Source organism: Lycium ferocissimum, unplaced genomic scaffold (genome assembly GCF_029784015.1).
Source record: "Lycium ferocissimum isolate CSIRO_LF1 unplaced genomic scaffold, AGI_CSIRO_Lferr_CH_V1 ctg97, whole genome shotgun sequence".
NCBI lineage: Eukaryota > Viridiplantae > Streptophyta > Magnoliopsida > Solanales > Solanaceae > Lycium > Lycium ferocissimum.
Genome location: NW_026727848.1, coordinates 189,275 through 209,923, shown reverse-complemented (window position 1 = coordinate 209,923; position 20,649 = coordinate 189,275). Strand labels below are relative to the sequence as shown.

Sequence of the window (20,649 nt, the reverse complement as noted above, 5' to 3'; positions counted from 1 at the left end):
GTTGATGTTTTTAATCTTAAGGAAAGTGTCTTGAGTGTTCCAATGATTTCTTCTCTTCCATAATAAGCAAATACCGAAATAAACTTAAAAGCTCAAAAGAGTGCTCTAGTTCTGATTCAAGGTGTTCACAGCTTGTTGTGGAACCATGTATGCTGTAACTATTGATTTACTTGGTCTCTCGTTGTAAGAGTGGATGGTGTTTATATGCCTCTAAGCTCGGATGGCCCAGTGCAGAGGTGTGAGAGGTTGGCTATGGACTGTTTTAGGAGAGGCAGAGGTAGGCCGAAGAAGTATTGACGAGAGGTGATTAGACAGGACATGGTGCAGGTCCAGCTTACCGAGGACATGGCCTTAGATAGGAGGTTATGGAGGACACGGATTAGGGTGGAAGGTTAGTAAGTAGTTGAGTGTTGTCTTACTTATCCTTCACACTAGTTAATCGTAGTATTATTCTTGCAGTTCCTTGTCTTTCGATTTCTGTTACTATTTATTATTTCTTGTACTTCGATTAGTGTCTCCTTGTTCTTCCAGTCAGCTCTATCATGCTTTCTATAGTATTTTGCCATGACTTTTTATACCGCTTTGCATTGCTTATTCTTGTGCCGAGGGTCTACCAGAAACAGCTTCTCTACCTCACAAGGTAGAGGTAAGGTCTGCGTACGCTCTACCCTCCCCGGACCCCACTGTGTGGGATTTCACTGGGTATGTGGTTGTTGTTGTTGTTGTAAGCTCTTTAGTCCCTTTGCACCAGAGCGGGGAAGTCATTAGGAGCTTGTTTGGCTGGGCTTAAAAAAAGCAGCTTATAAGCCAAAAAAAAAAAAAAAAGTTGGGGTAGCCTAACTTATTTTTTTTGGCTTATAAGTTGTTTTCAGCTTATAAGCTGTTTTAGATAAGCTAAGCCAAACGGGCCGAATTATTTTTTTGGACTTATTTTAAGCACAAAATGGCTTTAAGCTGGCCAGCCAAACACTCAAAAAAACTGAAAACAACTTATAAGCCAATCCAAACGGGCTCTAGGTCAGGTCAGGTCAGGCTATCAGGTTTCTGTGGCACTTCACTTTAGTTCATCTTCCAGATCCTTTGTGGGGTACTCAACTCTGTGCTTCCAAATGTATGTGTTTCAGATCCACTTTTGGTGAAGGCTGCAAGAAGAGAAAAGGTGAGTCGTCCGCCTGCATGGATGATGCGCCAAGCGGGAAGGTATATGGCTATTTACAGAAAGCTTGCAGAGAAACATCCATCCTTCAGAGAGAGATCAGAGACAACTGATCTCATAGTGGAAATTTCTTTGCAGCCCTGGGAAGCTTTTCGTCCAGACGGAGTAATCATCTTTTCCGACATACTTACCCCACTACCCGCATTTGGTGTCCAATTCGACATTGAAGAAGTGAGAGGCCCGGTCATTCAGTCTCCCATCCGTTCCGAAGAGGGATTGAAGTCATTGCACTCCCTTGACTTGGAGAAACTACAATTCGTGGGAGACTCACTTAGAATTTTGCGGAAGGAGGTATCTTTATTAATTCCATGCTATTTTTTGCTTATAGGATTCTTACTATGATATCTCTTCATGTAATATTTAATGGGACAAAGTAGAGAAAATGACAAAAATGGTCCCTCACATTTGAGGGTAGGTCCAAAATAGTCCTTTAACTATGTACTGAACAGTGTCTGTCAAAAGTCAACACTTTTAGTTTCCGGCAAATATTTAACAATTTATGTTCATTAGATTTAACGGAAACAACGGAAGAAAAGATTTAACCATAAACACCAAGAAAGTCACATTAAATCCTATAATATGCAACACAAAAAACTGCACTAGACACTAAAAAGATATTATAAAAAAAAAAAAGTAGCAGGAATTATACCTCAAAAAGTTGCACCAGACTCTAGAAATAAATAGCAGAACCTAGAAAAATTGTACCTCTAAATGTGAGTCCCGCTACTTTTCTATTTTCACCCCGTCAAATTTAACAGATAGAGTTCGATAGATATTGACGAGACTAAAGTTTTAGCTTTTGGAAAACTTAAAGGAACAAAAGTGTTCTGTGCATACTTAGGGACTATTTTGGACCTAACCTGAAACATAAGGGACCATTTTTGTCATTTTCTCGGACAAAGATATAAAAGCTAAAGGATTAATGTCAGGTTGGAGAGCAAGCTGCAGTTTTGGGTTTTGTTGGAGCTCCTTGGACAATTGCTACCTACATAGTTGAAGGAGGTACAACTCGCACATATACAACAATTAAGGACATGTGCCATTCCGCTCCACATGTTTTGAGAGCTCTATTATCTCATTTGTCAAAAGCAATTGCTGAGTATATTGTTTATCAAGTGGAATCTGGAGCTCATTGCATCCAGATATTTGATTCATGGGGTGGACAACTCCCACCTCATATGTGGGACCTCTGGTCAAAGCCTTATATTGATGAGGTAACCTAGAAACTTTTTTTTTTTTTTTGTTAGTCAGAGAAATTACCAAATGTCCTTCTGCTCAAATAGCACCTTTTTGTCACATTTTTTTGGGGGTGTAGGCTGGACGGGGAGGTCAATAGCGAAAGCTTACTGGATTTCCAACTTTTAGCTTGTTTGGCCAAGCTTCTAAAAGCAACTTATTTTGAAAAGTGCTTTCCAAAAAAGCACTTTTGCTGAGAAACGGTTTGTGTTTGGCTAATTAATTTGAAAAGCACTTCTGAGCAGAAATTAGTGTTTGACCAAGCTTTTAGAAAGTGCTTATAAGTGTATTTTCTCAAAAGGGCTTTTCAAAAATGTACGTTGAGGAGAAGCTACTTTTTCCTTTTCTTCTCCTAAAAGCTTGGCCGAACACCTCAATTTTGAAAAAAACACACTTTTTTAATATAAAAACACTTTTGGCTTTGGAGTAGTTGGACAAACAGGCTATTTGTGTAACATTGAAACATCTTGAAGGTTTGAGTTGCTCAATAATGCTTTCAAGACATGTCTTGGTATTCAGTTAAAAGTTATGTGATTTAGGAAGTAACCTTTTCATCCGATATCTGATGCGTTATATATATTTGATGAGTCCTTATAGTATTTGGTGGATTAGGCATGGAAGTGTTCACAGATTATGGTCTATAAGTGTTACATATCATGGAGGATGTTTGGACTAGAGAGAGATTCTTTGAGTGCTTAAATAGTCGGTTGTGTTGAAATGTCATTCCTTTATTAGTCATTACGTAAACTTTCTCTCATTCTATTTCCTTTTTGAACACCTCTCAGATTTTTGAATGCAGATAGTTAGTATAATTAAGAGAAAATGCCCACAAACACCTCTTGTGCTCTACATTAATGGAAATGGTGGACTTCTTGAACGGATGAAAACAACTGGAGTTGATGTAATTGGACTTGACTGGACAGTGGATATGGCGGATGGAAGGAAGCGACTGGGAACGGATATCGGTATACAGGGGAATGTGGATCCTGCTACCTTGTTTTGTCCTCTTCCTGCATTGACGGATGAAATTAAAAGGTTTGTTGCATAACTGAACCTTAAGCTGTAGTCACCACTATGGTTAATAGTTAAACACTAATTTACTTCTAAAATATGTTTAGAACTGTATGCTAATTAATAATTTAGAATAATGATATTAATCTGCTGTGTAGAAAGTTTTGATCATGGTTTCATGTTTTAGAGTCCTGAATATTTTTTGAGAAAAATATTTTTCTTTGGTGTAATGATTTTTAGAGGGCCTGACATGTAAAGTTGCTAATGCCTTCTTCATGTACCACTTCATCTTGACGCTAATGGTCTATGCGATTTAATGATTTTTAGACGTCATGACAAGTGAAACCTCATCTTTTTCTCCATACCCAAAAATACGAAAATTGGAGGGAGGGGGTCGGTTTTAGATAGTTGTTTGTAAGGCTTCATTCAGAACTTAAAGGGGCCTGCCGGGCATTCAACGTCTCTGCTAGTTCTGGAAAAAAGCTCTGACTACTTTTCATGGACAGGGTTGTCGAGACTGCGGGGACCGCGGGTCACATCCTCAATCTTGGCCACGGTGTGCTCGTCGGTACGCCTGAAGAAGCCGTTGCTCACTTCTTTGATGTTGCTAAAAGCTTCAATTTTGACAAGGTCGAGAATCAGGCGCCTGAGGCGGATAAAGTTGTAGCTTGAAGACAACGATTTTGTAATGCAGGCTGGAAGCCTTGTTGTGTACCAACAGCTGATGTGCAGAGCAGTCTTTGTTCATTTAGTAGCTGGGCTAGGATGCTGGTTCACCTTAGGTCCTTTAAATTGGTAGAGGAGACTAATGCTTGTGAATAAACTAGCATCATTCTTTAATCTTATTTCTTCATATTATTAGTTCTTCGTGTGAACTATAGGTTAAGGGTTAGAGCTGCGGAATCAATCTCTATGGTTGTGGCAACTGGCTCAAGGCAGGGGAAAATTGCTCTTACTTCCTGCGAGGAGGTTGAAAATCTGTTACATAATAAGTTGCTCTTCATTCATAAGCAAATGTACTTGGTGCTTTTGTATGTAGAGAATGCTTTTAGCTTTTTCCACAACTCTGCTCCCATCTCATCCGTTGCTCTAGCTAATTGTCCACCCAATTCAAGTGCGACTTCTACATTATATATGGCCGTGGTTAAGCGCATGTCGGTTGAAATAGATTTTTCTTTGATCAATCAGAACCCTTTCCCAGACTGTACAAATTTCTTCCAAAGCATACGACTTTTTGGATGTAGATGATAATATCTATACAGATAGATCTTGCACTGCGCTGCCCTTTTTATTAGTTCTTCTATCATTCTCTCTTCTTATAAGTAACCATAATGTTTCCATAGAAGCTCATTAGCTTTCAACTATAATTGCAGTGGTTTTGGAAGTTCAAACATGTAAAGCTCCATCTTGTATTTTCAATTCGACTCGTTCTACTTGCGGCTTTTCACTTTGATAGGAGTAGGTGCTTGTACCTCGCTCGTTATCTATGAAATGAGCCTCCAAAACTCAGTTCGATGGGATATTACTCAACTTGTTCCTTCACATTAGAATTGAAAGTTATCAAAGACATGACTATACTTAAATATATAGAGAAATTGATGTTCTCTTGGAAAACAAAAATCTGGTAATGTAATCTAATAGTTTATAATAAAAATGAAAAACTTCTTGGTAGGAAGTGTTTTGTCCCTTGATAGTATTATTTGACGTGAATTTAAATTAATCAGATTAATATATGTCAAATGCCAAATACCTAACCGGAAAAAAGTAAGTTGACTATGTCAGCAAATTAGCAAAACAAATCAAGTCAGTGAACCCCACTTCCATCAGTGTTGAAAGAATTTGAGACAAATGTGATACCCCCACTGCAACAATGGCTCATTACCATCCATTTCATCTTGCTTATTGCTTTTTAATTTTTTAATACGATGTATATAGCCTTAACATGTTTGACCAAATATTATAGAAAAAGTCCCTTCAATCTAATGCTTCCTCTCATTATTTTTCTCCATGTGCACGAGTCACTATTATGTGATGCATCAACAGCATGATGAGAAAAAGAATTGATTTAATAAAAAACAGAAAAAAGACAAGAAATTAAAATAGGGTGATTATTAATTGGAGGACGTTGGATCTTGAGGAATTAAAATATATTGTCAGTTATATTGGATAAATATTTATCCGCAGGGCGCACACGATAATATTTATATCAAATCATATTACCTTATCATGATTAAGTGATCGTAATTCATTATTAAACATATATCATATATCTATCGATATGTTATAAACACCAGGTACAACTAAATTTTTTTACCGTTACATTTGGTATAGCATAAAAGGAAAAAAGAAAGATCCTCGTCATTCCTAGTCAACATGGACAACCTTTTGAAAAAGTTAAAGGTATATATGTTGTTATTTTAGCTTGATTTGTAAGGGGGCAAAAGAACATGGTACGATGCCAATTAGGAGCAAGACAAAAAGGCTGATTTAGGTTCGGAAATCTCCCAAAAGGCTGAAAATAATGATGACAATGAGGATGAAAAGATGATCATAGAATGAAAATTATTTCACACATTTATTATGAAAATCAAAATAGAGCTAAAATACCATGTTCCCTCTTCATGTTCATTAATTGAATATAATAATATAGGTACGAGGGTTCCTCTCATATCATCGGGTCACCAACTTTTCTTGACCTTTTGCCATTGGACAGACATGAGGCGTCGATCTGTGCATGGCTCTTACAACTTTGATTAGTGAGTCAGCCTAATCTTTCATTGTAGTTAAGCTAGTGTTAATTTTTCACTAAGAGATAAAAAACATAAAGAAATTAAGTAACTATAAAAAAAAGGCCAAGAAAATTCAACATATTACTTTACTTTACTATATTATATAAGGGTCAATCCAATTTTTTTTAGTACTTAGTTGGGACTTTAGTTACATTACAACTAAGCCTTACCAACTAAGAGGTTCCTTCTTCCAAATTTGCCCCCATATTTGTCTTTTATTAGTTCATCTACTATAAGGTGCTATATAAAAATTAAACACTTTCAAGTCTTTTTTGGTAATTCAAAATCCCTTAGACTAACTTTTTGAAGATGATGTAACATGTACTTAACTTTTTCATATGCCATATTTTTACTCCTACTATATTTCTTTATTACTTAGGGTGCCACACTCAAATTTAGAAAATTTCAAGCTCCTCTTGAAACAATTATAAGAAATTGTGAACTGTGATGATGTTAATTAAAAAAAAAAAAAAGCACCAGTACGTGTAACTTGAATGGGAAAATGCACCACATTTGCAGTTACCTTAATTTAAACATGTATTGCACACAAGAATTGAATTTAATTGTCCAATGCGAAACTTTAAAAATTTAACAGATAAAATTGATCTTCGTTTGAATTAGATGTTGTTAGCTATATTGTTCATGTTTAACAAAATTAACTTTTTTCGGATATTATTTGGTTTGTACGTTGATTACCTATATCGTTCATGCGTACTTAAATATTACATAGTTTCTAAAAGAGAAAAGACATCATTTCCCCCTGGAACTTGGCAGCAAAACTCACTTTAGCAACTAAACTTAATTAATATTTACCCCCCTAAACAACTTAACGATAATTATTTACCCCTTAACGGGTGACGTGGCAAGAAAGTGTACTCAATCTCTTAAAAGCGCGTGGGAGGAAAAAAATAAACACTAAAAGTGATCCCAACTTGTCATCTTCTAATTGGATGATATATTAAGATTTTCTTAATATTTTATTTTCTATTTTAAATTAACTTTTTCCTTTTCTTTCTTATTCTTTTCCTTCTCTTTCTCGCGTTCTACTTCAACAAACAGCTCCCACTATTTTTTCTTCTTCTTTGTTTCTTTGTATATAGATTTAATTTATGGGTTTGATTTGACACAAATAAAGAGATTAAATTATGTTGAGTTAACAAACCAAATTCAAATTCGTATTGATTCAAATGCATAAAGTTGACATTTGCATAAAATTGACATTTGCTTTGTCATGTTGGTTTCTCTCTCTAGTGTTGTTCGGGTTTTGTTATTAAGCTCTAGTTACTTTAATTTCTTATTACATATTCAAGGAACAATCTGGTTTGTACAATTCTTGTCTTAGCTTATTGTTATCAATTGAATGCACTTGTTTACTACTATTGTTATTTGTGTTAACAATAAAAATGACAATTGTTATTGTTATTCAAACGGTGGATTTGGAATTATGGGTTGCATTGTCTCAAGCTGAATTCATACTTATGTTAATTGTTGTTAATTTGTAAACGAGATTAAGCATGTGAGTTGGAACATTATCTAAGAAGATTAAAATGCAAGCTCGATCCGAGGCATACTTTCTTAGAAATGCAAGCCGAATATCTTTGGAGGGCGTACTTTTAGTTATATTTATTATGCGGATCATGCGTACAACTAGTTTCTAAAATAACTAAAAGTCCGCGGCGCAATGTTTAGTTAATGAATATCGTTTCTTATATTCTCGTATTGTCTGGTTATTAGTATTAGGAAAACTTAATACATTGATACGTGTGATTTTCGTGTTCAAGAGGAGTTGAGTATTTTGGAAAGGAAAGCATCCGATAGAGGAAATAACAAAAGAAAATATGAAAATATCTTATTGTTTGGGCTCCTTCTCTTTAAATTATTTATTAGATTAGCTCATTGGTGGAGGAGAAATGAATCTACTCAAAAGAACAAATGTAATGGAAGTCGACAATGAAACGTGCTTTCACCACAAGGATAGTTGTATTTGTTCTTTAATGTTTATGCATTGCTAAAGAAGACATTGGTGAATCCGTAATTGCCTTCATATCCTAATGAAATTGTGTGTATATGAAGGCTTCAACCTAATCAATTTCTTGTTTGACACCTTGAAGTTCCCGTGATGTAATACGGTGGACTTCGACACTTCAATGAAGAAATCCAATGCGGTGGGTGGGGGTGGAGGGCGGAAGAAGGTTTACTGAGGAGAAAGTAGAAGAAAGAGAAAAAATAATAAAAGAAAAATAAAAAATGAAGAGTTGGTAATTTTTGACGTGGCATATATGTGGCATTTGGCGCGAGTGTAATACACTCATAAAATTATCGCTTAGGGGGTAAATAATTACCGGTTTTTAGTTGCTAAAGTGAGTTTCTAACCCAAGTTCCGGGGGAAATGATGTCTTTTCTCTTTCTAAAATGATAACATAATGAACAATGTATGTAGCTTATACTCCATTCATCTACAAAAAAAAAAGTGTCTGGCGTACTACGCGCATTGGTGAATCCAGAATTTTCACTAAGGGGGTTCAAGTATGAAAAAGTAAACACACAAAGAAGCCAAAGGAGGTTTACCATCTAATATATATACATAAAAAATAATTTTAACCATATACAAACAGTGTAATTTTCAATCGAAAGGGGTTCGGATGAACCCCCTTGACCCTTCCTCCATTTGCTTCTAACTTCGCAGTATGAATTCATAAATATATTTCTTAATATAAATTTACACTTTAAAAATTACATAAAGAGAAACTATAATCCAAACTTAATGCAGTAGTTAAAAATGTTGAGAACATCTTTGAAAAAATGTTGTTAATGAAATAATTTTTTAGTTTTTCAAGCAGTAGTAATGTCAAACAACTTGTGATAAAAGGGAGTAAGTTTTTTTTTGTGATCTTGAGTATCATTTTTTTTTTTTTTGTGTGTGTGTGTGTGTGTGGGGGGGGGGGGGGGGGAAGGGGAGGGGTAAAAAAATGTTAGGCAGTGTTTGTTAGCATAGTGAAACATGGTTAAATGGATCATGCCGCATTGAAGCTTCATTTTGTTTGAGAAAATAATCAAATTATACATTTTATAAAATAATGTTCCACTTAAACTACCAAAAGGAAAAAATGTGATTTTCTCATTACATAACTTTAGAAAGTAAAAGGAAAGTTTAATTATATTGAGAAAAAGAATTAATTTTCTTCCTATTTTCAACATACTTTGTATAATTTAAATGAATTGACATCTACAAATATTGTAAAGTATAAAATTTTATTTAAAAGTTATCTTTGTTTTATAAGTAACCTCATCAAAATCTCGGTAAAGAATAAATGTAGCATATAACTGATGTCTCTAGACCAAATTATTTTTCATATGACTTATGTCCTCTAGAACCAAATTATTTTTCTTCTTTTTGGAAGAAAACGTTATAGTTCATAATGGATGTTGTTAATCACACATATGCTATAACTAAGTTGGATTTCAAGAAATTATCAAAATACAAATTTAAATAAAATTCAATAAATAACAAAAAATAAGAGACTTTATGTCATGTAAATGTTTGAAGGTAAAAAGAAAGTCTAAAGTAAGGACAAAAGAAATCTATGTTCAATTTTTAAATACTTTTGTTCAATTTAAACATTAAGTCTTTTGTTTTTAAAAGTTTGCAAAGACTGTCAAACTAATTTTTTAATAACTTAATATAAAAAAAAAAAGCAAAAAAAATAATTATAAATAATTACAAATAACTTTTTGTAACACCTCGTGCATTCGGGCTGAGATTTGACTCGTAAGACGGGGGTATAATGAACCCAATTTGAGTAGTATATAAATGGTGTTTGAAACCCAATCAAGACATGGGAAGAGTCCTTGAGCAAAGTAAAGTCGGAAGCTACCCTACGGAGCGTGTTTTCAAGTGAGTTTGCACCATATCTCAATTAAAATGAGTATACGGAAAATTATGTAAGGAATTTGGAAAAATTTCCTTCTTGAAAGTTGTAGATCTTTGAAATACCTTTCCGACGGTATATTATGGAGGTGAAATCTGTACAAAAAGTTATGCCTGTTTTACTAAAACAGTGTTATGTCGATTTACGGTGGAATCTACGGGCCGTAAAAATTATACTGGCCGTAGATTTGGGCCGTAAAACTGGTCCAAAAAGCCCAAATCACTGTAATTGATTTACGGTGGGATCTAAGGTCCGTAAAACTTTTACGGGGCGTAAAATAGGGCGTAAAATGGGTCCGATAGCAATTTTAAAACTTCGTTTTAAGGCTTTTTCACTTCATTCTTCACACCCCCAAGCCCTAGAACGACCTTTTATTCTCTCCCATCATCAAGAACACCAAGGTAAGCCGATTCTAATCATTCCAAGTCCATTCTAATACATATCCTTGTAATCTAAACAAGAAATCATCATTCCTAAACTAGGGTTTTCAAGAAAACCCATCTCAAGGTTCAAGAACTCAAGATTTTGGAAATCTTCTTCAAAGTTAAAGTATTTAATTCAAGTTTGGAGCATTACTAGGTATGTAGAGTTACTATCTACGTGTGGGAACATCATTGTTCTTCCCCACGCCTCATAATTCATAAATTATTATTCTTTACGAAAACTAGGGTTTCTATACCATGCTCATGATAACCCTAGGTCCATGTCCATGATTATATTATGTATGAATTGCTATAATTCCATCATTGAGTTCTTTATATTTCTTTATGATTATTAAGAATCTGTCCGTGATCTATGAAAAACCCATATATCCCATTCCATGGGTTCATGCATGCTAGTTTATGATATATTATGCTATTTTCAAAAAAATACTATACATGTTTTACAAGTTCATGCAAGCAAGCTATAATTCATGATATCCATGTACAAGCAAGTTATATTTATGAAAACCATGGGCAGCAAATGCAACTTATTTTACATGTCCATGTTTTTGGGAGTTGCTTTAATTACCGAGGAGGGCTTCAGATAGCCTGAAACTACGTAGCCACCGTAGGATGAGGATCTCTCCACCCATGTCGCGGGCGATCTCTCATAATGACTGGATCCTTTCATAATATTATTAAACCTCATGTCCCTGGCAAGGTATGAGTGTTCTGTTGGTAGGACGCAAGTACCAGACCATGTTATCGGTTATATTTACTGCTCTCCCTACTCACGATACTTTATGCATGATATATATGTATATGTACTCATGTTCATGATCATGTTTTCGCTTGATTCTTATCATGTTATTCCATGTCCCATGTTATTTCTTCGCTTGCTTTACATACCGATATGCAATATGCCGACGTCCTCTTTTATTTGCCCCGGGCTCGCATTTCACAACGCAGTGGTCGTATTTACGTGACGACACATCCGCTCGCAGGGACAAAGATTCGTATCGCCCATTATTGCGAGCCCCATCTCATTCGGGGTTTAGTCATCTCTTTATTTAATGATTAGCTATGCATCTAAGGTATGCTAGGGGCCTTATCCCAGCGAGTATGTTTTTCATGTTCAGACTTATGTTAGAGGTTTCATAGACTAGACAAGTCAGTTATGTCATGTCACACTTTCGGAGTCGTATAGCCATTTTGGCTCATTCATGTTATTTCCGCACTCATGTTTAAACAAGTATTTTGATTAAGTATTATGACGTATTGCATTTTGTAAAGGCTCATCATGCATTCACATTATATTCCGCTCATGTTATGCCTCATGATGATTCAAAGAAGCCATGTGGTTCGCTCGGTCACATGCAGTAAGGCACCGAGTGCCGTATTTCGCCCAGGCCATGGTTCGGGGCGTGACACTTTTAATCTTAATTTTGAGCCCGGGCTTAGCATGGACCAAATGTCACTAGTAATATATACATATCAAAACATTTTAACCTATATATTTCATAATTTTCCGTCGAAGAAATGTCATTTGACTCTCCTTCGACAATCTACCACTGAGTGGGGGTCATTAGGTTACCACTTTCTAAACCTTTTGACACTGAGCAGGCGTCAGCATCACTGACCTCTATACATGATCTTACGATTTTACCAAAACCTATAATTTTTAAAGACTTAATTAAACCTAGAAAATTTCCCCTTAAAAGAGGATTAGTAATTAGTACAATGGCGACTAATTACAATTAAGTCAATGTCCCTATCAATGAAAAATTGAAAGATTTCGGTAAAGTTGGAAACAGCAGTAGGGCCTCTTATAATTTCTTAATATTCTGTAGATATGGTGTCTCTTGCTTTTACGTGGGAGCCCATTTTGCAGGGCAAAATCTCCTTTTTCTCATATGTTATTTGGTATTGCTCTTCCCTTTTCACTTTATTCTCAGTTTATATCTACGAAAACTTGTACATAATCTCATTGGTTTTTTACGAATTAATTAACCATGGCTCCTTCCATGAGAATATTTATAAGATTATCGCCTTCTTTAACACGGTTAGAATGTCTTTAAGCTTTTTGCAGTTCTCAATCAATTATTTTTCCTATAACATTATTTTTGGGGTGAGGCGGAGCAAGATTCCAATTTATGAGTTATGGATTTTGGAACAATGACTTCAAATGTTAATAAGTGAGTTTTACATTTAATATATGTACAAATACATTTGTTTGAACAAAAGCTACTGAATTCGGCTAAACTCATATCTGGACTTCTACCAACCCCGCTTCTGAGGGGAGGGAAGAGTTGGTGTGTGGGTGGTAAAACCCGTAAATGAGTGATAATATACAAATATTTTTGTTATATGATTTTTCATTACATTTTTCTATTAACCCTCAACATGTATGAAATTTTCTTTCCTCTATCTTTATCGGATTCGATAAGAAACGAGATAAACTATACTTATTCACGAGAAAAACTCGGTATTTGGAAATACAATGGAATTCATGAGGTTGATATGATTTTATTTTACATTAATCATATTACTCCTATTGGATAATATAGCTGACTCCGCTTTGGAAAACATGGTTTTCATGACCCTAGTACTCACAAAGGTGTTGGTAAATTGAGAGGATTCTTTTTTCCCCGAAAACTGAATAGATCATTTTGGAAAAGTTCAGTAATTAATTATAATCTTCACAAGAATGGATTCTGCTGAACGGTTTTCATGAATTTAATTATATTGAAATTAATATAGTTAAGGTCTGCGTACGTACAGGCACAACCTACCCTCTCCAGACCGACCACTTGTGAGATCACATTGAGTATGTCGTTGTTGTTGAAATTAAACATGTCGTGTTAAAAATAAAGCATGGTTAACGAGTCCTCAATATGTCCCTCTCCCTCAAATTATCCCTTAATTAATTAGTAACTTATGAGAAAAAAAAAATCTCTGAGAAGGGGATGGAAAGAGAGAGAGAGCGTGAATCGAGTCCACATATGTTGAAGGAAGGATTCATCTATACCACTAAATTATAAATTATGATATTCTCTAAATGTGGTTTCGTTTATATTGCTAGACTGGAATTCTTAAATTGTTGTCTAATTAAAGTATCACTAATTCTATTTTGGTGGTCAAGATTTTTTCTCCCACAAAAGAAACACAATAATGTTATTAAGCTTTCGAGAATGATATTTCAATTCCATAGAATAACCTAAAAGTCTATGCTATAGAAAAAAGAACACTAAGGCATATACATGTATATTATGAGTTTGATTTTTATTCCCTATTAGCTAGGTGTTATGGTGGTTCTTACCCTATATGAGATTTGCTTAGTAAAGAAATCTCTTTATGGAGTAGGCCCTAGATAAACTACAAATAATGCTGGAATTCAATGGCTTATCACATCAAAGGTCTATAGCTATCAAATATATCATAAAGGTATGAAGAAAAAAATTACCGTCCTTAATTAGCTAGTTATTACTACAATTAGGATGTGATATATATACTCCATGGATAAGGTGGAGGATGAGTTCCTTTGTTATTAAGCAGAGATCTCCGGTTCAAGCTTTGAATATGAAGTCACCTTTCTTAAAGAGCGTTCTACCTTCAATGCTCCAAAATTTAGTCGGACCCGAACATGGATACATGACATTGGGTGAAAAATCAAAAAAAAAAAAGATGAAGGGGGAGTTGGGGAGTGGGGGGAAGGGAGGGTTTATGTTACATACACAGACATAAAATAAAAAAAAATGCATGTGTTTACACTCGAACAATTCAAATCTTTGGATAAGACAATCTCACATGTTACCCTATATGACATTTGCTTGGTAGAGAAATTTCTTACGGAGTAGGCCCTAGATAACTACAAATAATGCTGGAATTTAATGGCTTATCACATCAAAGGTCTATAGCTATCAAATAGTATATCATAAAGGTGTGAAGAAAAAAATTACCATCCTTAATTAGCTAGTTATTACTCCAATTAGGATGTGATATATAATACTCCATGGGCAAGGTGGAAGATGAGTTCCTTTGTTATTAAGCAGAGATCTACGGTTCGAGCTTTGGATATGAAGTCATCTTTCTTAGAAAGCGTTTTACCTCCAATGCTCTAATCTGAATTTAGTCGGACGCGAACATGAATACTTCCTCCGTCTCAATTTATGTGATATAGTTTGATTGGGTACGAAGTTTAAGAAATAAAAGAAGACTTTTGAATCTTGTGGCCTAAAATAAGCCAAAGATATATGTATAGTTATAGATCATCTCGTTAAGCGTAAAAGGTAAAGTTTAAAGTTAAAAGTTAAAAGTTAAATTGTTGCCAAATAAGGAAATGTGTCATTCCTTTTTAGACAGACTAAAAAGGAAAATGTATCACATAAATTGGGACAAAGGGAGTATCAATCTCTTGTGATTCCAGCTTAAACTCGTAATATACAACTAGTAACTATAATGGGTAAATATTGTTAGAATCACTCTTATAAGAATTAAGTGAACAAAATGCCTAAATCAGTGTTATGTGTATCTTTTATTTTCAACAAGCATTAGTCTGTGATTAACTTAGAAAAAAATGCTAGAGCTTGAAAGAAACAAGAAAGAAAAAGAGAGTAGCACATAGATTAAACTCATTTATGAAGACAAAATGATACGATACTGTAAGCACCCAAAGAATGCAGACAAGCGATGTAATTAACATAAGCAACATGAACACCTTGGCATTACAGTGTATATATGTGTGTGTGAGCGAGAGAAAAAATAAGTAGGGGAAGCACACAAATAGCCGTTTTTAGGACTCCAATTTAAAGCATAGTCGAAATTTATAAAGTTTCTAAAGTTAATCTTCTCATAATCAACTTCATATATATAGTCGAGTATGAGGTTGAAACAACAGGTATGAAGTTCTAGTGCAATTCAAATTCAGACCCTTTTAGGCCTTGGGAGAAGCTAGAGGAGGACAAGAAGAAATCACAACAACATCAGCAGCATGTGCAGTCTAAAATTTGTCAAACTGATTAAACTTTAAATAATTTTTAAATATCGCAATGTTTTAATTATAGATGCTCAAAAAGACTAGCTATCACGTGTTATTTCTATTCCAGAGCTCCAGATGTACATTTTCAACTCAGAACCTATAAAGTCCAACTCCCAAATCATGTCATGAACAAAATGGAAACTCATACATTTCCCTCCAATAGGTAAGGAGTAAATATGACCAACATTAAACGAAAAGTATATGTATTATAGGAAGAAGAATGTCAAAGAGAACTAGTGATTGCCGGGAAGAACTCAAGAATTTCAAATCCTAGCGATATGAATCCAGGTTAATGGTTTAATTTCTATACACTAACAGAGTAAAAGAATTTTGTGCCGACGTTCACATGAAAGTCTTATTAAACATGATCAAGATCTGACATATATAAAGATGGTCTGATTTAGGACACAGAGATGGGGAAAATGGAACAGTTGAAAAGATTCTTCTAAAATAGGCAAAAGACAAAATGGACATTGTTATAACTTGGTACAAAAATGGAAGTGATCGTTTCTTGTTTAATTATTGGAAGATCTCCAAAAGAAATTGTTATGTTATATTAGTATATCTATTGTTTGTTATGTTATATTAGTATATCTATTGTTTGTTATGTTATATTAGTATATCTGTTGTTACATACTTACGTCTACCAAAATACAACTTCTTACCAAAATACAACTTCTTCATACCTATAATATACTCTATTTTATTTTCCATATATACAAAATTCTACTCTGGCTATGTAATCTTAATTTAATCTTCCAAACTATGCTTATCGGACACCAATTAAAGGCAGAATCCCAAATGAGACAAGATATTATATAAAAGAAAAACACAAAGATTTTAAAATTCAACTATAAGACCCCCCAAATCTAAGATTGCACTATACATGTCTAGAGAGAGAGAGAGAGAGAGATATGATAAACCAAAATTGATAGTGCCCAAAAGTTATTAATGGAGTAAGAATCCAATTTTTCACTTATTTTTTTTTTAATTTTTCTTGAGTGATTAGTCAAATTTTCACTCAAAACTCAGAAGAAGCTATGTACTAATTAACTTTAGGGTTTTGAACTCTATTTTAAGCTAGGGTTTACTGACAAAGCCCAACTCGAGCCTAACAATTCCAGCACGAATACGAACAAAAGGAAAGTGTACCCAGACGATCTTCTAGACATTTAGACAACCGGCTCCGAGCTCATTAAATTTTCACCATATAATGATTTTTAATATACAACAATATTCCAATCCAAGCATCATACTAAGAGAAATTAAATTACCTTAATTCAAAAGTATTCTATGTATAGCACTATATTTTACAAAACACCGCATTGGAAAAAAAAGTTACGATCCACTCCAAGAAAACAAAATTACAAATACTCTTATTATAATTAAAAGCTTTAAATTTTACCCCTTCTTTTCATAGCAATCAAGAAGATTGAAGCTGAAACGTTGTAGCAGTAGCACCATCATTGTTGTTACTAGCCTTAATTTGCAAATTTGGCCTCTTCTTCTTCTTCTTCTTATATGGAATTCCCCTTGCCTTAGCTTGTGAATCTCTTACTTCACGTAAATAAACACGAATAGCACCACTTGCAAAAGGGTTAGTCTCTTGCAAACCACCATTTTCTTCATAAGCAGCTCTAAGCCTCCCAATTAGGGCATCTAAGCTTCCCCATGCTTGTCTTAATGGACACGTACAGGGGCCGGGCGGTTCGGGTTGTCCGAAAAATAGGCAACCATGCATGTGAACCTTAGTCTTCCCGAACTGATCGAGGTATCGAAGGAAATCTAACACATGGTTATAGTTGCACTGGGGTAACGGTACAGGTGGCCTTTGATTTTTCAAGTACTGACCGAACGTGTTCCAATCGCGACGTTTTTGCGACTCATATCGACTCAATTGTGGCGTTGGTGGTGGTGATGGCTGGCGATGATGATTATCAGGTGGTGCTATACTAATAGCAGCACTTGATGATGATCTTGATGATGATCCTTCTCCTACTTCTCTTATTTTCTCACTTGACATCATAGTTTTTTGTAACACTAGGATGAATCTATGTTTTTTTTTTCTTCAATTTTTTGTGAATTTTTTTGAGCTAAGAGAGACTATGAAAATGTTTTTTAAGGAAGAAGAGAGAAAGAGAGAAGTGTGAATACTGAATAGTGGAGAAAAATTGGAAATAAATCAAATTAATCATGGGGGCACTGAGGAGACATGACATGGGGTCCAATTGAAAGTGCTTTAGTTCATCTTTTCTTCTTTCACCATATTGTTTTCTTTAATTGTACCATTAGCAATAAGTATGGCTTTTTGAAAAAATTTCCTTATTTTTTTTATAATTGTGCTAGCATCATACCTGCAATCATTATCAGGAATATTAGCAAAACTAAGCACTTTAAATTAACCCTATAGTGATTTTTTATTTATTTATTTAAGCCATCATCTTAAGATTGTAAGTCTAAGGTGTGGGGGGTTTGACTTGGATCCCTACCATGTTAATTTATATGTAATAAAATTACAATGAGTAGAAGGGGACATGGAAGCCTTACCTCTACTCGACAAAAGGATTGTTAAAACAATCTATGAAAGGGTAAGCCTATACCTTTCCTTTCCCAACTACAAAAGAAGCTTAGCTTACCAAAAAATTACATTTCTCATATCGCCTCCTAAAAGTAGGAACTTGACCTTTGTCAAGTAGCAATAGTCCCTTTACCTCTCTAGGGAACTCTTGTAGAGAGTAATAGAAGGTCCTAGCACTACTTGTAGCAGCCAATTTAGCAAGACAATCTGCAGCCTTATTAACTTCCCTGTAGTAGTGTGAAATCAGATGAGTAGTGTTGTTCAACATGTTGGTAGCAGCCCTTACCAGGTTCTTCAGTTTGAGATTATCAGTGCACTTGTTTTTAGCATATCAACAATCATTAGATCCCAACTCAAGATGAATGCACCTGTAGCCATGATTAAAACACCATTCAATGCCAGTTTTAGCAGTCATTGCTTCTGCTTGATTGCTGCTAGCACACTAGATGGGCAGAGAGAAAGCTACAATAAGGTCTCCTTGATCATTTCTAAAATAGCATCTATACCAAAGATGACTTGATTCCTTGAAGAAACTGCCATCACAGTTAATTTTAACAAAGTTTGGCTCAGGTCTGCTCCAGTTCACGATGATAGTATTGGTGATTAGCCTTAATTGCTCCACATTTTGGCATATGATATGCCAATTTATATCAACAACAATGCTTGGATAAGAATCTTGCATAACAGCTTTCATGTTCCGTATACAACTTGTAACCATTCTATACAAATAAAACCTTGTATTCTCACCATATTTGCAAGAAGTCCAAGCCTTCCATATTTCCCAACATATCATGATAGGTGTAGCCTGTAGGATGAGTTTATAAGCTCTATTTTTGGCTTTTCTATTCTACCAGTGACTAATAATCCTCTGATAGGTTTATGTTGATGTGCAATTCCCATAGGTGCTCCCATAGCCCTCCATATATATTCAGTAGCTTGCCCCTTCACAAACACATTGCATTGATTCATTTCTAGGTGTAGAGCAGCAGAAACAATCCATTTCCTCATGATTACCTATCCAAATCATAGCTTCTTTGAATGGAAGTTTCCCAAAAAACAATCTCCAACAAATAAAGGATTGCTTGAATGGAATAGACTTATTCCACAGGTTATTCAAAATATTGTTGGATTGTCTATGATCTATCACCAAATTCCATGCAGTTCTGTTTGAATACTGTCCGTCCTCTATTAAATTCCATATTGCATAGTCATCCTCATCTTCTTGACCAATCTCAATGGAGAGTATATGAAGTGCTACATCAGCAGGTAGAGTATTATACAACTTTTATGCATCCCACCTGTTATCAGTTATGAAATCCCTCACTTTTGCCCTGAAATTCCTTCTGTTGATGTACATATAAAAGTTATGATGAAGAGGTTCTTGTTCAGTCCAGTTGTCCCACCAGAAACTACAATTTCCTCCATTGATTTTCTATTTAATGTGTCTTTCACACTGATCTCTGGCCTTCAAAAGGAATTTCCATGCCTGTGAGTTCCTAGCCACCCACTTTTTTCCCACTGGATTCATTCTGGGACAGTATTTAGCAGTGAGAAACTTTGCCCATATTGAGCTCTTTGATCTAAATTGCCACCATCTTTTAACTGTGAGTGTACTAGATATATCCTCTATAGTATGCCGATTCCTGCTTCATTCTTAGGGTAGCACAGCTTTTTCCAAAGAACTCCAGTGGTACTTGTTCTGACCATTAGCTTGCCCCCAGAAGAAGTTTACAATGTGTTTTTCCATGAGTTCCAGAGTCCCCTTGGGAGGATTGATGGCTGAGAGTATGTAGATTGGAAGAGATTGAATCACACTTTTGATAAGTACCTGTCTTCCACCACAAGATAATATATTGCCTTGCTATGCATTGAGCCTTTTAATAATTTTTTAGACCATGTTATCAAAGTATGCAATTCTTTTTTTACCAGTATATATTGGACAACCAAGATAAGTAGTAGGAAAGATCTTATCCATATAACCAGTACACATTCTAAGTCTATTAATCCTATATGCACTTGTTTTGGGACCAGTAAGAAAACAGTTTTTATCCTTGTTAACAAGTTAACCAGAAATGCTCTCATACTTCTTAATATACTTCATGATGAGTTTGATAGACTTGGAGTTCCCACCACTAAAAATCACAATGTCATCAGCATAAGCTAGGTTGGTAATTTAAGGGCCATTTTATGCATAGAAAATGGGATAAAATTAGGATTTTCAAGTAAACTGTTGAGAGATCTTGAGAAAACCTCAGCAGCTATTACAAAAAAGAATGGGGACAAGGGATCACCCTGTTTCAAACCTTGAGAGGAGGTGAAAAAATCACGTCTTGTTCCATTTTTTATTATAGAACACCAAACATTAGACATACACCTCTTAATGAGATCAATCCAAAGAATCGCAGAAACCAAACTTGGTTAGAACTTTAA

The 20,649-nt window shown here is 34.9% G+C and overlaps 2 protein-coding genes across 2 annotated transcripts; one reads left to right on the top strand and one right to left on the bottom strand.

Moving 5' to 3' along the window:
* Positions 1-1,100: 1,100 nt before the first annotated feature.
* Positions 1,101-4,543, top strand: LOC132046158 (uroporphyrinogen decarboxylase 1, chloroplastic). Its single transcript, XM_059436717.1, has 4 exons — positions 1,101-1,507; positions 2,146-2,430; positions 3,252-3,487; positions 3,970-4,543. Exons 1-4 carry the CDS (start codon positions 1,181-1,183, stop codon positions 4,133-4,135), a joined length of 1,014 nt encoding a protein of 337 aa, XP_059292700.1. The 5' UTR covers positions 1,101-1,180; the 3' UTR covers positions 4,136-4,543.
* A 12,283-nt stretch (positions 4,544-16,826) lies between these two features.
* On the bottom strand, positions 16,827-17,900 carry LOC132046166 (protein LIGHT-DEPENDENT SHORT HYPOCOTYLS 10-like). Its single transcript, XM_059436726.1, has one exon. It carries the CDS (start codon positions 17,665-17,667, stop codon positions 17,065-17,067), a length of 603 nt encoding a protein of 200 aa, XP_059292709.1. The 5' UTR covers positions 17,668-17,900; the 3' UTR covers positions 16,827-17,064.
* Between the last annotated feature and the right edge of the window lie 2,749 nt (positions 17,901-20,649).

Bases quoted from the DNA above. Each gene is read 5' to 3' on its own strand.
- LOC132046158 (XM_059436717.1), top strand. From the start codon at position 1,181: ATGATGCGCCAAGCGGGAAGGTATATGGCTATTTACAGAAAGCTTGCA. The intron at 2,431-3,251 runs GTAACCTAGAAA...TTTTGAATGCAG, and splicing joins CAAAGCCTTATATTGATGAG to ATAGTTAGTATAATTAAGAG. The intron at 3,488-3,969 runs GTTTGTTGCATA...TTTCATGGACAG, and splicing joins TTGACGGATGAAATTAAAAG to GGTTGTCGAGACTGCGGGGA.
- LOC132046166 (XM_059436726.1), bottom strand. From the start codon at position 17,667: ATGATGTCAAGTGAGAAAATAAGAGAAGTAGGAGAAGGATCATCATCA.